Source organism: Trachurus trachurus (assembly GCF_905171665.1).
Source record: "Trachurus trachurus genome assembly, chromosome: 13".
Lineage (NCBI taxonomy): Eukaryota > Metazoa > Chordata > Actinopteri > Carangiformes > Carangidae > Trachurus > Trachurus trachurus.
This window is the reverse complement of record NC_139892.1, coordinates 6,533,119-6,545,656: the sequence shown is the minus strand read 5'-3', so window position 1 is coordinate 6,545,656 and position 12,538 is coordinate 6,533,119. Positions and strand designations below refer to the sequence as shown.

Genomic DNA, 12,538 nt, shown 5'->3' with positions numbered 1-12,538 from the left:
ACAGACACACTAAATCCATTTAATCTTCATTGACCAAACTCAAATTTACCAGAACTTTGCAAATGCTTTCTGAAGTTGCGGTGAATTGAGCCTTCTGGGAGTGGACGACAGTTCCACAGCTCCATCAGATTCACTCACTCGTGATCTAACACAGTTTCTACCTTTGTCTCTTTGTATAAAGCTCGACTCTGATGGGACTCGAACCCACAACCTTTGAATCTCTTCACTCACTGAGTTAATCTAGAAGTCCAATGCGCTGTCCATTGCGCCACAGAGCCACAGGGTCTCAACAACATGAGCAACAACCAGATGTAACTCAACTCAATGTTGCAGCCACCGTAATTTTGGAGTACAGGACTTTTACCAACTGATTTGAATTTGAATTCAAACCTGTTCACGTTGTTTCCAACTATCAGTCACTTATCACATAACGTTTCAGCAGCAAGTCAGGCTTTATCAGTCACATATGGAAGATATGACCGTTATTAATGTCACAGTTTCTACCTTCACCTCTTTGTATAAAGCTCGACTCTGGTGGGACTCGAACCCACAACCTTTGAATCTCTTTCTGTTTCTAGAAGTCCAATGCGCTGTCCATTGCGCCACAGAGAGAATGAATCTATTTAATCTTCATTGACCAAACTCAAATTTACCAGAACTTTGCAAATGCTTTCTGAAGTTGCGGTGAATTGAGCCTTCTGGGAGCGGACGACAGTTCCAGAGCTCCATCAGATTCACTCACTCATGATCTGACACAGTTTCTACCTTTGTCTCTTTGTATAAAGCTCGACTCTGATGGGACTCGAACCCACAACCTTTGAATCTCTTCACTCACTGAGTTAATCTAGAAGTCCAATGCGCTGTCCATTGCGCCACAGAGCCACAGGGTCTCAACAACATGAGCAACAACCAGATGTAACTCAACTCAATGTTGCAGCCACCGTAATTTTGGAGTACAGGACTTTTACCAACTGATTTGAATTTGAATTCAAACCTGTTCACGTTGTTTCCAACTATCAGTCACTTATCACATAACGTTTCAGCAGCAAGTCAGGCTTTATCAGTCACATATGGAAGATATGACCGTTATTAATGTCACAGTTTCTACCTTCACCTCTTTGTATAAAGCTCGACTCTGGTGGGACTCGAACCCACAACCTTTGAATCTCTTTCCCTTTCTAGAAGTCCAATGCGCTGTCCATTGCGCCACAGAGTCACAGACACACTAAATCCATTTAATCTTCATTGACCAAACTCAAATTTACCAGAACTTTGCAAATGCTTTCTGAAGTTGCGGTGAATTGAGCCTTCTGGGAGTGGACGACAGTTCCACAGCTCCATCAGATTCACTCACTCGTGATCTAACACAGTTTCCACCTTTGTCTCTTTGTATAAAGCTCGACTCTGATGGGACTCGAACCCACAACCTTTGAATCTCTTCACTCACTGAGTTAATCTAGAAGTCCAATGCGCTGTCCATTGCGCCACAGAGCCACTGACAAACATTTTAACGTGGTTAAGATGTTAAAAAGCAGGAGGAGAATTTAACTTTTAACAACAGATTTTAATCGACACTTGGTCCAATTTCTTCTTTAACTATCAGTCATCATTACATAACAGTCTCATTTAGAGACTTAGATTCCATGGATATATAGCAGACATGAGTGTTCGCTCATAAAGCTCGACTCTGGTGGGACTCGAACCCACAACCTTTGAATCTCTTTCTGTTTCTAGAAGTCCAATGCGCTGTCCATTGCGCCACAGAGAGAATGAATCTATTTAATCTTCATTGACCAAACTCAAATTTACCAGAACTTTGCAAATGCTTTCTGAAGTTGCGGTGAATTGAGCCTTCTGGGAGTGGACGACAGTTCCAGAGCTCCATCAGATTCACTCACTCATGATCTGACACAGTTTCTACCTTTGTCTCTTTGTATAAAGCTCGACTCTGATGGGACTCGAACCCACAACCTTTGAATCTCTTCACTCACTGAGTTAATCTAGAAGTCCAATGCGCTGTCCATTGCGCCACAGAGCCACAGGGTCTCAACAACATGAGCAACAACCAGATGTAACTCAACTCAATGTTGCAGCCACCGTAATTTTGGAGTACAGGACTTTTACCAACTGATTTGAATTTGAATTCAAACCTGTTCACGTTGTTTCCAACTATCAGTCACTTATCACATAACGTTTCAGCAGCAAGTCAGGCTTTATCAGTCACATATGGAAGATATGACCGTTATTAATGTCACAGTTTCTACCTTCACCTCTTTGTATAAAGCTCGACTCTGGTGGGACTCGAACCCACAACCTTTGAATCTCTTTCCCTTTCTAGAAGTCCAATGCGCTGTCCATTGTGCCACAGAGCCACAGACACACTAAATCCATTTAATCTTCATTGACCAAACTCAAATTTACCAGAACTTTGCAAATGCTTTCTGAAGTTGCGGTGAATTGAGCCTTCTGGGAGCGGACGACAGTTCCACAGCTCCATCAGATTCACTCACTCATGATCTGACACAGTTTCTACCTTTGTCTCTTTGTATAAAGCTTGACTCTGATGGGACTCGAACCCACTGTTAATCTAGAAGTCCAATGCGCTGTCCATTGCGCCACAGAGGCACTGACCACCATAAAACATCTTAACGTGGTTAAGATGTTAAAAAGCAGGAGGATAATTTAACTTTTAACAACATATTTTAATCAAAACATGGTCCAATTTCTTCTTTAACTATCAGTCAATTATTACATAACAGTCACATTTGGAGACTTAGATTTCCATGGATATACAGTAGATGTAAGTGTTAGCAATGGACGACATTTACACAGTTCTGTTCATGTCGAACCAACTCCACAGATCTCATGATCCTTCACCTCTATATAAAGCTCGACTCTGGTGGGACTCGAACCCACAACCTTTGAATCTCTTTCTGTTTCTAGAAGTCCAATGCGCTGTCCATTGCGCCACAGAGCCACAGAAAAACATAGAAAATCTTAACGTGGTTAAGATTCTACAAAGCAGGAGGAGAATTTAACTTTTAACAAAAGATTTTAATCAAAACTTGGTCCAATTTCTTCCAACTATCAGTCAATTATTACATAACAGTCTCATTTAGAGACTTAGATTCCTCATGGATATACAGCAGACGTAAGTGTTCACAACTTCACAGTTCTCATGATCCCTTCACCTCTATATAAAGCTCAACTCTGGTGGGACTCGAAGCCACAACCTTTGAATCTCTTAATCCTCTATGTTATTCTAGAAGTCCAATGCGCTGTCCATTGCGCCACAGACACATCATGACCTGATCTACAGTATTTAACCTTCATTGATGAAACCAAAAAAATGTTGGATTGTTTGTGTCTTTGCAAATGGTTTGTAGTGAGTTGAGCCCTCAGAGCCACCATAGTGTTGAAGTACAGCAGGAGGAGAATTTAACTTTTACTGACAGATTTAAATCCAAAGAGTCCACCAAGTGAAGTTTTCTTTTACAGCACTTTGTACTGTTTAGACATTTAGAGTTATAGCAGATGTAACTATTTAACAGCTCTGTCAGATGCACCCACATCACAGTTTCTACCTTCACTTATTCGTATAAAGCTCGACTCTGGTGGGACTCGAACCCACAGCCTTTGAATCTCTTCACCCACTGAGGTAATCTAGAAGTCCAATGCGCTGTCCATTGCGCCACAGAGCCACAGTCAAACATGAAACAACGTAATGTGGTTAAGATGTTAAAAAACATGACATTACTATGAAATTGACGGTTATTTCTAGACTATTTCTAGACATTATGACGTAATTAACGGCCTGTAAATTAAAGGGTTACCAAATATACTTGTTGCTGTGAGCTCAGAGACACCTGAAGGCAACACGAACGACACCTGAAGGCAACACCTGAGTGAGTAACAGCCAGAAAACAGAGACTGTTATCAGACGGGTGACTCAACCTGGAAATGACCCTGGTGCTGACAGAGCAGAGGTCAAAGGTCACGGGATGAAACCAAAGAGCGGAGAGAAATGTGTGTGTGTGTGTGTGTGTGTGTGTCTGACCCTCGGGCAGCGGCAGCAGGGTGATGGCCGTGCTCAGGCGTCCACTCCCCAGACTGACCAGGTGGGGGCGCTCTGCCTGGAACTTCAGCCCCTTCCCCGTCTCTATCAGGTCCAGGGGGGTGCTCTGTGGAGGAGGAGGAGGAGGTCAAAGGTCACCACAGGTAAATAACAACAAGGTTTCTATCTGAGTTTAAATGAGAATGAGAGAATAGAGAATAGCTACTTTATTGTCATTCAAAATACACAGTGTGCATAGAACGAAATTTCGTTTCACTGACTCTTGGTACAAACAGAGATATATGTGTAAAAATAAATTAAAAACAAGACAAGTGAGGTTGATCGGTCAGTAAAGTGCTCTATGTGCATATGTGCAAAAGAATACAATTTTATATTTAAAGGGATCACAATTAAAATGTTAAAAATGTTAAAAAGGATCACAGTTAAAATATTAAACATGTTAAAAGTGGCATGTGCAAAAGTTAAGAAATCAGCCGTATTGGAGGTTCAGCAGTCTTATGGCCTGGGGGATGAAACTGTTGCAGAACCTGGTTGTTCTGCTCCTCATGCTGCGATACCTCCTCCCAGAGTTCAGCAGTGCGAGAACAGTTCCTTGTGTGGTTGTGTGGGGTCTCTGGTGATGTTCTGTGCTCTTGTCAGACAGCGTTTCTGACCAATGTCCATGATGGAAGGGAGAGAAGTCCCAGTAATTTTCTCCGCTGTCCTTACCACTCTTTGAAGACACTTCCAGTCCGCAGCTGTGCAGCTGCCATGCCACACGGAGATGGAGTTGGTCAGGATGGATTCAATTGTGCTTCTGTAGAAAGTGGTGAGAATGGGAGGGGGGAGATGTGATCTTCTCAACCTACGGAGGAAGTGCAAACGCTGCTGTGCTCGTTTTACCAGAGATGTGGTGTTTGTTGTCCAGGTTAAAGTGTCTGTTATGTGCATTCCCAGGAACTTTGTGCTTTTCACCACCTCCACTGCTGTGTTGTTGATGCACAGTGGAGTGTGACTGGGTCGATTCTTCCTGAAGTCGACAATGATCTCCTTGGTTTTGTCCACATTCAGGAGAAGATTGTTCCTGCTGCACCAGTTCACCAGCTGTTCCACCTCCTCTCTGTATGCCTGGTCGTTGTTATTGCGGATGAGGCCCACTACTGTCGTGTCGTCCGCGTATTTGATGATATGGTTGGTAGTGGACTTGGCAACACAGTCATGAGTCATCAAGGTGAAGAGCAGCGGACTCAGGACGCAGCCCTGAGGGGAACCGGTGCTCAGGTTGATGACTGAGGATGTGTTCTTCCCCACCCTTACAGCCTGGGGTCTATCAGACAGGAAATCTCATCCATGTGAGATTTGACTTTATAAATGTTTTATTTTGTTGCTTTTACATCAGGTGAGTTCAAGTACATTTTGTTTTCATTATATTCATACATACAGGTACATAATAAACATAAACATGAGATTAAACAATAACAGAGCTGCAGGTCTGATCAATAATGTTAAATAGAAATCAACTACAGAAACAAATCGACCCATAAAATAAAACTAGTCTAAGAACTATGAATCAATAGATAATAATCAATGATTAATTCTGTCTCCAAAGAGTTGTTGTAGTTTGCAACATTTGTTGTTGGAAATTTACTATAAAACACAAAAACTGCAAATTGTGGGTTCCTTTTTTTTTTTTTTTTGGACACTTGAAGTTCACAAAATAAAAATTTTCAGCCAAATATTTGTTCTATAAAAAAAAAAAAGATGTTACAACTACAACATGTAAACAGTTTACACACCATGTTCACACCAGCTCAAGTTTTACAACAGTTTTTTTTTTTTTTGCATGCTGCATGACATCTCCATGGAAACAGCCCAGCATCAACGGTTTGTTTGATCGTTTGAAGCAGTTTGAGGAAAGAAAAGACGAACGTGACACTTTATTTCCAGAAAGTGTTAAAATAAAACAGATTCTCAGTGTCCACTCTTTACATTATAGGATTATTTATTATTATAGGATGTATTTTTTAAAATCTAAATTCATCCTATTCTCTGCTGGATCAGAGTGATAGTTTTCGTTCCTTCATGTTTTCAACACAGACGGTACAAAGAGAAAGTTATAAGTTCATATAGAATGTGCCTGTGATTTTCTTGTGTATTTATTTTCATTAGGAAGTCATTGGCCGTAATAGTTTTGTTTTCTGTTTTCTTTTCTTTTCTTTTTCTTTCCATATTAATTACAAATATTTTGTCAGACCGTCTAGTTTCATATTATAAGGAAACAATTAAGTGGCAGGGGAGATAAATTATCTACATCCTGCTGCTGTCCAGGCGTGGAAGGTGTAAATTATAACCTCAATATGTCATCTCTACTGCCTGGTAAAATCTTGATTAATTTATATTATAGCCTACTATTATCTATCCTTTCATTTTATATTGTAATATTATTTGGGCAAGATTCATAATTTCAACACTAGGTCAGCAAATAATCTTCATCCCACTTTTTTCAAGTCTACTTTTCTCTCAGTTCTCAATTAGATTTAGAGGTCTGCACTTTTGGAATTCATTAGGCTACCAATTCACCTTAGAAACTGCACAAGCATAAATTCATTTAAGAAACAAATAATTCACTTTCTACTGGCCCAGTTGAGCGACGCATAATCCACATATTTTCTTTACATCACCACACAATATTGCTTTTCTCTCTCTCTCTCTTTTCTAATTGTTTTATGTTGTTCTTCACATTACTGTAAATTAAATTTATGTTTAATTTTATCTTCAGGAGGACCACTTGACAAGCCCTTAGGTTTTTTTTTTGTTTCTCCTGCACATTTGCTTTATCTACTGTATACATTGTATACTTTTTTTGCTGTTCTACTTTTTAATATGCTGTTTTATACATCTTTCATGTGCTAACGAATACAATACAAAATACAATACAATACAATTTCCTAAGTAACGTACAAATTGAAAATGTCCATGCATGAAACAAAAAAAAAAATGCTGAATGACAATAAATTCAAACTGAATTTAGTGTTCAGTTCAAACTTTTGATTCTCCACCTCTGAACCTAAACAGGTCACATCCTCCTCCCTCCCTCCTCCTCCCTCCTCCTCCTCTTCCTCCTCCTCCTCTTCTCCCTCCTCCTCCTCTTCCTCCTCCTCCCCTCCCTCCCTCCTCCTTCTCCTCTTCCTCCTCCTCCTCCTCCTCCTCCTCCTCCTCCATCAGCTCAGCAGCTTCACTCTGTCTGAACTCAACAGACGAGCGCTTCCTGTCGTTAGCTGAACTAATTGACTCAGCGTGACACCAAAAATGTGAATGTGTATGTAGCATCACAGAGAGATAGATTGTTATATTATTGTTCTCCTTAATTATTATTAGGATTATTTTTTAAATTCCAAACACTTACTTTGGCAAAATGTACAATGTATGTGATGAAAATAAAACCAGTTGAACTGAATTGAGAGAGAGAGAGAGAGCTGGAGGTTCGTCCTCTCTGGCTGTTTACATATTCCTCTGCACACTGAGGCAAGTGTGTGTGTGTGTGTGTGTGTGTGTGTGTGTGTGTGTGTGTGTGTGTGTGTGTGTGTGTGTCTCTGTGTATTGTGTGTGTCTTCTTCCCCCCTTCTTAGAGAGACCGTGCGCTGTCGGCTCAGAAAAAGGGGGGGGGTGGGGGTCGGGGGGTGTCGCCATGGCAACTGCACTCTGCAATTAAGAAACATGAAGCTCCTGGAGCGAGAGTGGACACGTGACGGAGCAGCTTCACCTCCTGCTGCAGCTCACAAACCGACTTATTATCCACCTGCTTGTTTTTTTACACCTGTGATGAGTCGACGTGTCAATGTGCTGCAGCTTCACATCCAAACGTTTATTTCATGGTTTATGAAGCTTTAAATGATCAAGGAGCTGTAGAGGCCTGAAATGTTTAATTATCTAGATTTTATTCTAAAAGATAAAATGGGTAACACTTTATAATAAGTACACACTATTAAGCATTAGTTAAGCTTTAAAGGGATAGTTCAACATTTTGGCAAATTGGCCCATTGCCATAATCCCTATAGTCATAGCAGTAGGTTCGTTACCTTTAATTGTCGGTGCAAGCTATTTTTAGAACGGAGGAGCAGAGCCACGAGCTGCTCAGAGCTACGCTACGGAGGCTAATGGGATTTCTTGGTTTCCCTCATCAAACTCATCAAATACACAATCCAACAACTCCACAACACTCTGGTGGACAAGTTGTGAGCTGCACATTCACCACGCTATGAGATAATAACACAACGTTACCAGACAGAGTTGTTTTAGAGGGAAATGCAGAGACTGCTTGATGAAAAACTGTCCCTGAAGGCAACGTGCATCAGCGTGGTGAATGTGCAGGTCAGTTAAAAACGTTTTACTCATCATTGATCAGCACTAACTGTATTTATAAACTACATACTAATGAGTATTCATGTGTTATGAATGAAGAATTCAGTATTTATTAATGCTTAACTAATGCTTAATAGTGTGTACTTATTATAAAGTGTTAGAAACATAAAATGTTTCCTCTGTCTGTGGCTAAATCCTGACACTCAGGTTTATCCTGCGTCCTCTCTGCTGACACTGATCTGCTTCTCAGACTTTACAGTTATTTATAATCTGATTTATTGAATAAAAAGTCTGTGATAAATATAAAAAATATTCCTGTTACTGAGAAACTTTGCATCATGGGAGACGGAGCATCATGATAATTCACTAAAGAAATGATTTAACATTAATGAGATTCAAACTCTGAGTGTTAATGAGCTGAGGGTCGTCAGTCAGTGACGTCGTGTTTTTTCTCCCTGTACTTTTTCTTATGTTCAGACCACAGCGATGGTTGACTCAGCCTCGCCGTGTGTGTGTGTGTGTTTCAGTGTGTGTCAGTGTGTGTCAGTGTGTGTCAGTGTGTGTGTGTCCTAATAGGATTATCTGACTGTCGGTGGAGTGGGGTCAACACTAAGAGGATTGTCGAGATAGAGACTGGCTGGGAAGCACTGGAGGAGGGAGGGGGGGTCTTACTGGGAGTGATGGGAGGAAGAGGAAGAGGGGGAGGAGGAGGAAGAGGAAGAGGAAGAGGAGGAGGAAGAGGAGGTGCCTGCAGGGCAGCGCTGCAGGACTCAGCAGCTTCTTCTGCTGTGTGCTGCTGCTCCCATGTGGCGACGCTCTGTGATGTTTAATGCATGGAGATGGAGCCACATTAACATACATTGAAAAACACTGTATGTCTCCTACACATGTAAATGAAATGAATTCACTCACTGTATTTAATCTCTGCGCTTCAGTTCTCTGATTTTCACATTGTTAAATCATATTATTTCATATATATTCCCAGGGCTCCAGTCTGTCACCCTAATGGGGTCATTTTTGCCCCTAAAATTTGAGAGTGTGCAAGTAAATATTTCATCTACTTTTCTTTTGACACTGGTGAAACGTAGAAGTGGCGACTGAAATAATCTGTAATCTGTCATTACAGGTGTCAGACCGATGTGTGTGAGGATGATGAATGAAATGGAAATGTGAATATTAATTTGCTTTGCAAGTCAGTTTACTCTGTGTGGCCAGAAATGTTCTGCTTGCGCTCCTAAAATTGTAAGTTAAAGGAATAGTTCACCAAAAAATGAAATTCAGTCATTAGGTCATTCATGCTGATGAATACTCCGGAGTACTTTTTTATTCCTCAAAGTGCATCTGGAGACCCGGGAGGCCGGTTCCTAGTCCAACAAAAACTTATTAATATAATTAATATAATTAATATAGCGACCGACACAAAAACATCCATAAAACTACACAAAAACCATTTAATATTCCTCCACACTGCTCGTCCACTGCAATCCAAGTGTCCTGAAGGGATATTGTCCAGAGTTTAATGGAAACAACGTCATTTAGGACATTTTTACAGCCTAAACAGTCCTGTATTGAATTTGCTTGGGGCGCACGCGGATATGGACTTGCCTCATTGACGTCGTTTCTAGTAAACTCTGGACTATTTCCCTTCAGGACACTTGGATTGCAGTGGACGAGCAGTGTGGACGAATATTAAATGGTTTTTGTGTAGTTTTATGGACGTTTTTGTGTCAGACGCTATTACTCTCATATAAAGTTTTTGTTGGACTACAAACCGACCTCCAGATGCACTTTGAGGAATAAAAAACTACTCCAGAGTATTCATCAGCATGAGGGTGAGTCACTAATGACTGGATTTCATTTTTTGGTGAACTATTCCTTCAAGGGCCGCTGTGCTACTGGTTAAAAAAAGTCGGTCTGGAGCCTTGAGTCCATTGTTTTTGAATTTTGAAATGAGACAGATCAGTTTAAATCTTCCTCATTGGAGAAAATACATATGAAACTGAGAGAAGCCCCGCCCACGGCAGCTTCACCTCCTGTCTGACACTGACCACACTGAGCTCATATCATGATAACTGATGATGAAACAATAAAAAACAAGGGTTAAATTGATAGAAAATATAATCAAATCACATCTGATGACAAATATTTCTAATTAGATCATTAAAAACTATTCACAAAAGAACAACAAAGTGTCTGTTCCTTCAACATATTAACATAATGATGTGTTTACTCCAGTCTTAAATCCTCCACAGTGTCGTCCCTTTGTGGGTCATTGAGTTTTTTATTATTAAAAACTATAATTTTCTCTGTAATTAAAACTTTCTCTTAGTTTTTTAGCCTCAATCACTCGTCTCCAGTTTTTTATTGAACTTCTCTGTTTGTTTAAAATAAACTTTTCTTTTCCTTTTGTCCCAGTTTCCCTTCGAGAAACCATGAAAGTTTAATCGCAGCTTGTTTTATATTCAAACTGCTACAGTACACACACACACACACACACACACACACACACACACACACACACACACACAGCCCCCCCCCCCCCCCCCCCCCCTTTAAGGCCTGATGGGATTGTCTGACCCAGCAGGTGGGAAGAGAGACGTCCAATCTGCGGCTCTGTCTAATTACTGACTCTGTCTGAAGATTCCTACTTTACAACACACACACACACACACACACAAACACACACACACATGGACACAGATGCTGTCAGGACGCGTCATGGCAACGCTGCCTGACCTCTGACCCCCCCCCCCCCCCCCCCCCCAGTCGACTCCTCACCGGGTCGACTCTGTGAGAGCGTCGGACGTGGTGACACATTTACCATTACAGCCTTGCTGTACACAATAACAATACCAGTATCAACAACATGCATTCCTGTCTACAATGGTTAAAAGTAGAGGACAGAGTCAATGCTGCATTACATTACAGTTTAAAACACCTTTATGCCAATACAATCAGCTAAAACACAATCATGATTCATATACATGATACGCCACCACACAGGCAACACAAGGCCGGTTCACGCTTCCCAAACCAAACACCAACTTTTTGAAGCACACAGTAGAATACAGATCAATGAAAGCATGGAACTCCTTACCACTGCCAATAACTAAACTCACACACAAACTAACATTCAAAAAGCAAATTAAAAAATATCTTGGAATTTTATATCTGTAAAATAACATACGCACACATACGTAGGGTCGTAGGGTTTCTTGTTGTCATTTTCATTTGTTTTACCCTTTTATTTTATGTTATTTTAGTTTAGTTTATTTTATAACCACTGTACATTGGAGTACAGTATCTTACATATGTTCTTTGATGTAGATGACAATACGATTGGGCAGATTTAATGTACGTTTTTGTTGTCTTGTCTTGTCTTTTTCGTGTTGTGATTGTAGATGTATGTTTATTAAATGTAGCTACTGGTTTTGAATGTGGACCTCAGGAAGACTAGCGCTGCTCTAGAGCGCAGCTAACAAATAAAACTAATGAAACAAAACCATCAATAGATACAGTGTGTCTGTGTGGACACACTGGAAACATGCAACAAACTGACATATGACAGAGTTTTTCTGTGGAAGCTGCCAAGTTGAGAACAATGAGACTTCTGGGTCTCTCTCCCTCTCTCTTTCTGTGAGTCTCTCCTTCCCCCACCTCGCTAAACACACACAAACAAGCAGACGGACACACACACTCACCTGTAACAGCTGGTGTGTCGGCCGTCCGCACTCGGGCATGTTCCTGTTCAGACGGTCCATGTCCTCTGAGTTGTCCACGTCTCCCTGAGACACATGAAGATCCTGAAGAGAGAGAGAGAGAGAGAGAGAGAGATGAGTTCATCATGTCGTCATCAAAAAATAATCATCGTTAGTGTCAGAGACCAGTGTGTTAGTGTGTGTGTTACAGTAATGTGTGTGTGTCTGACAACAGGATCTGGACTCAAACTCACAGATTTTCCACGATAAGTTAAGAAAGTTGAACCATATTTAGTGGGAAAACCCCACAACACACACACACACACACACACACACACACACACACACACACACAGCCAGACACTAATGTGTCAAGGTGTGACTCATTAGTTTCATACGGTCTGCACACAGACACACACACATA

General features: G+C 40.9%; 1 protein-coding gene across 3 annotated transcripts in view; it reads right to left on the bottom strand.

The window, feature by feature from the left end:
- The window catches only part of LOC310995818 (pleckstrin homology-like domain family B member 1), a 143,628-nt gene extending 131,401 nt beyond the window's left edge, over positions 1 to 12,227 (bottom strand). For all 3 annotated transcript variants that reach the window (XM_083984959.1, XM_083984961.1, XM_083984960.1), the window contains exons 1-2: positions 12,118 to 12,227; positions 4,058 to 4,181 (exon numbers count right to left, since the gene is read on the bottom strand). In XM_083984959.1, the coding sequence (XP_083841085.1) occupies positions 4,058 to 4,181; positions 12,118 to 12,177 (184 nt within the window). In that variant the 5' untranslated portion in view covers positions 12,178 to 12,227. The remainder of the gene's footprint in view (positions 1 to 4,057; positions 4,182 to 12,117) is intronic.
- Positions 12,228 to 12,538: the final 311 nt, after the last annotated feature.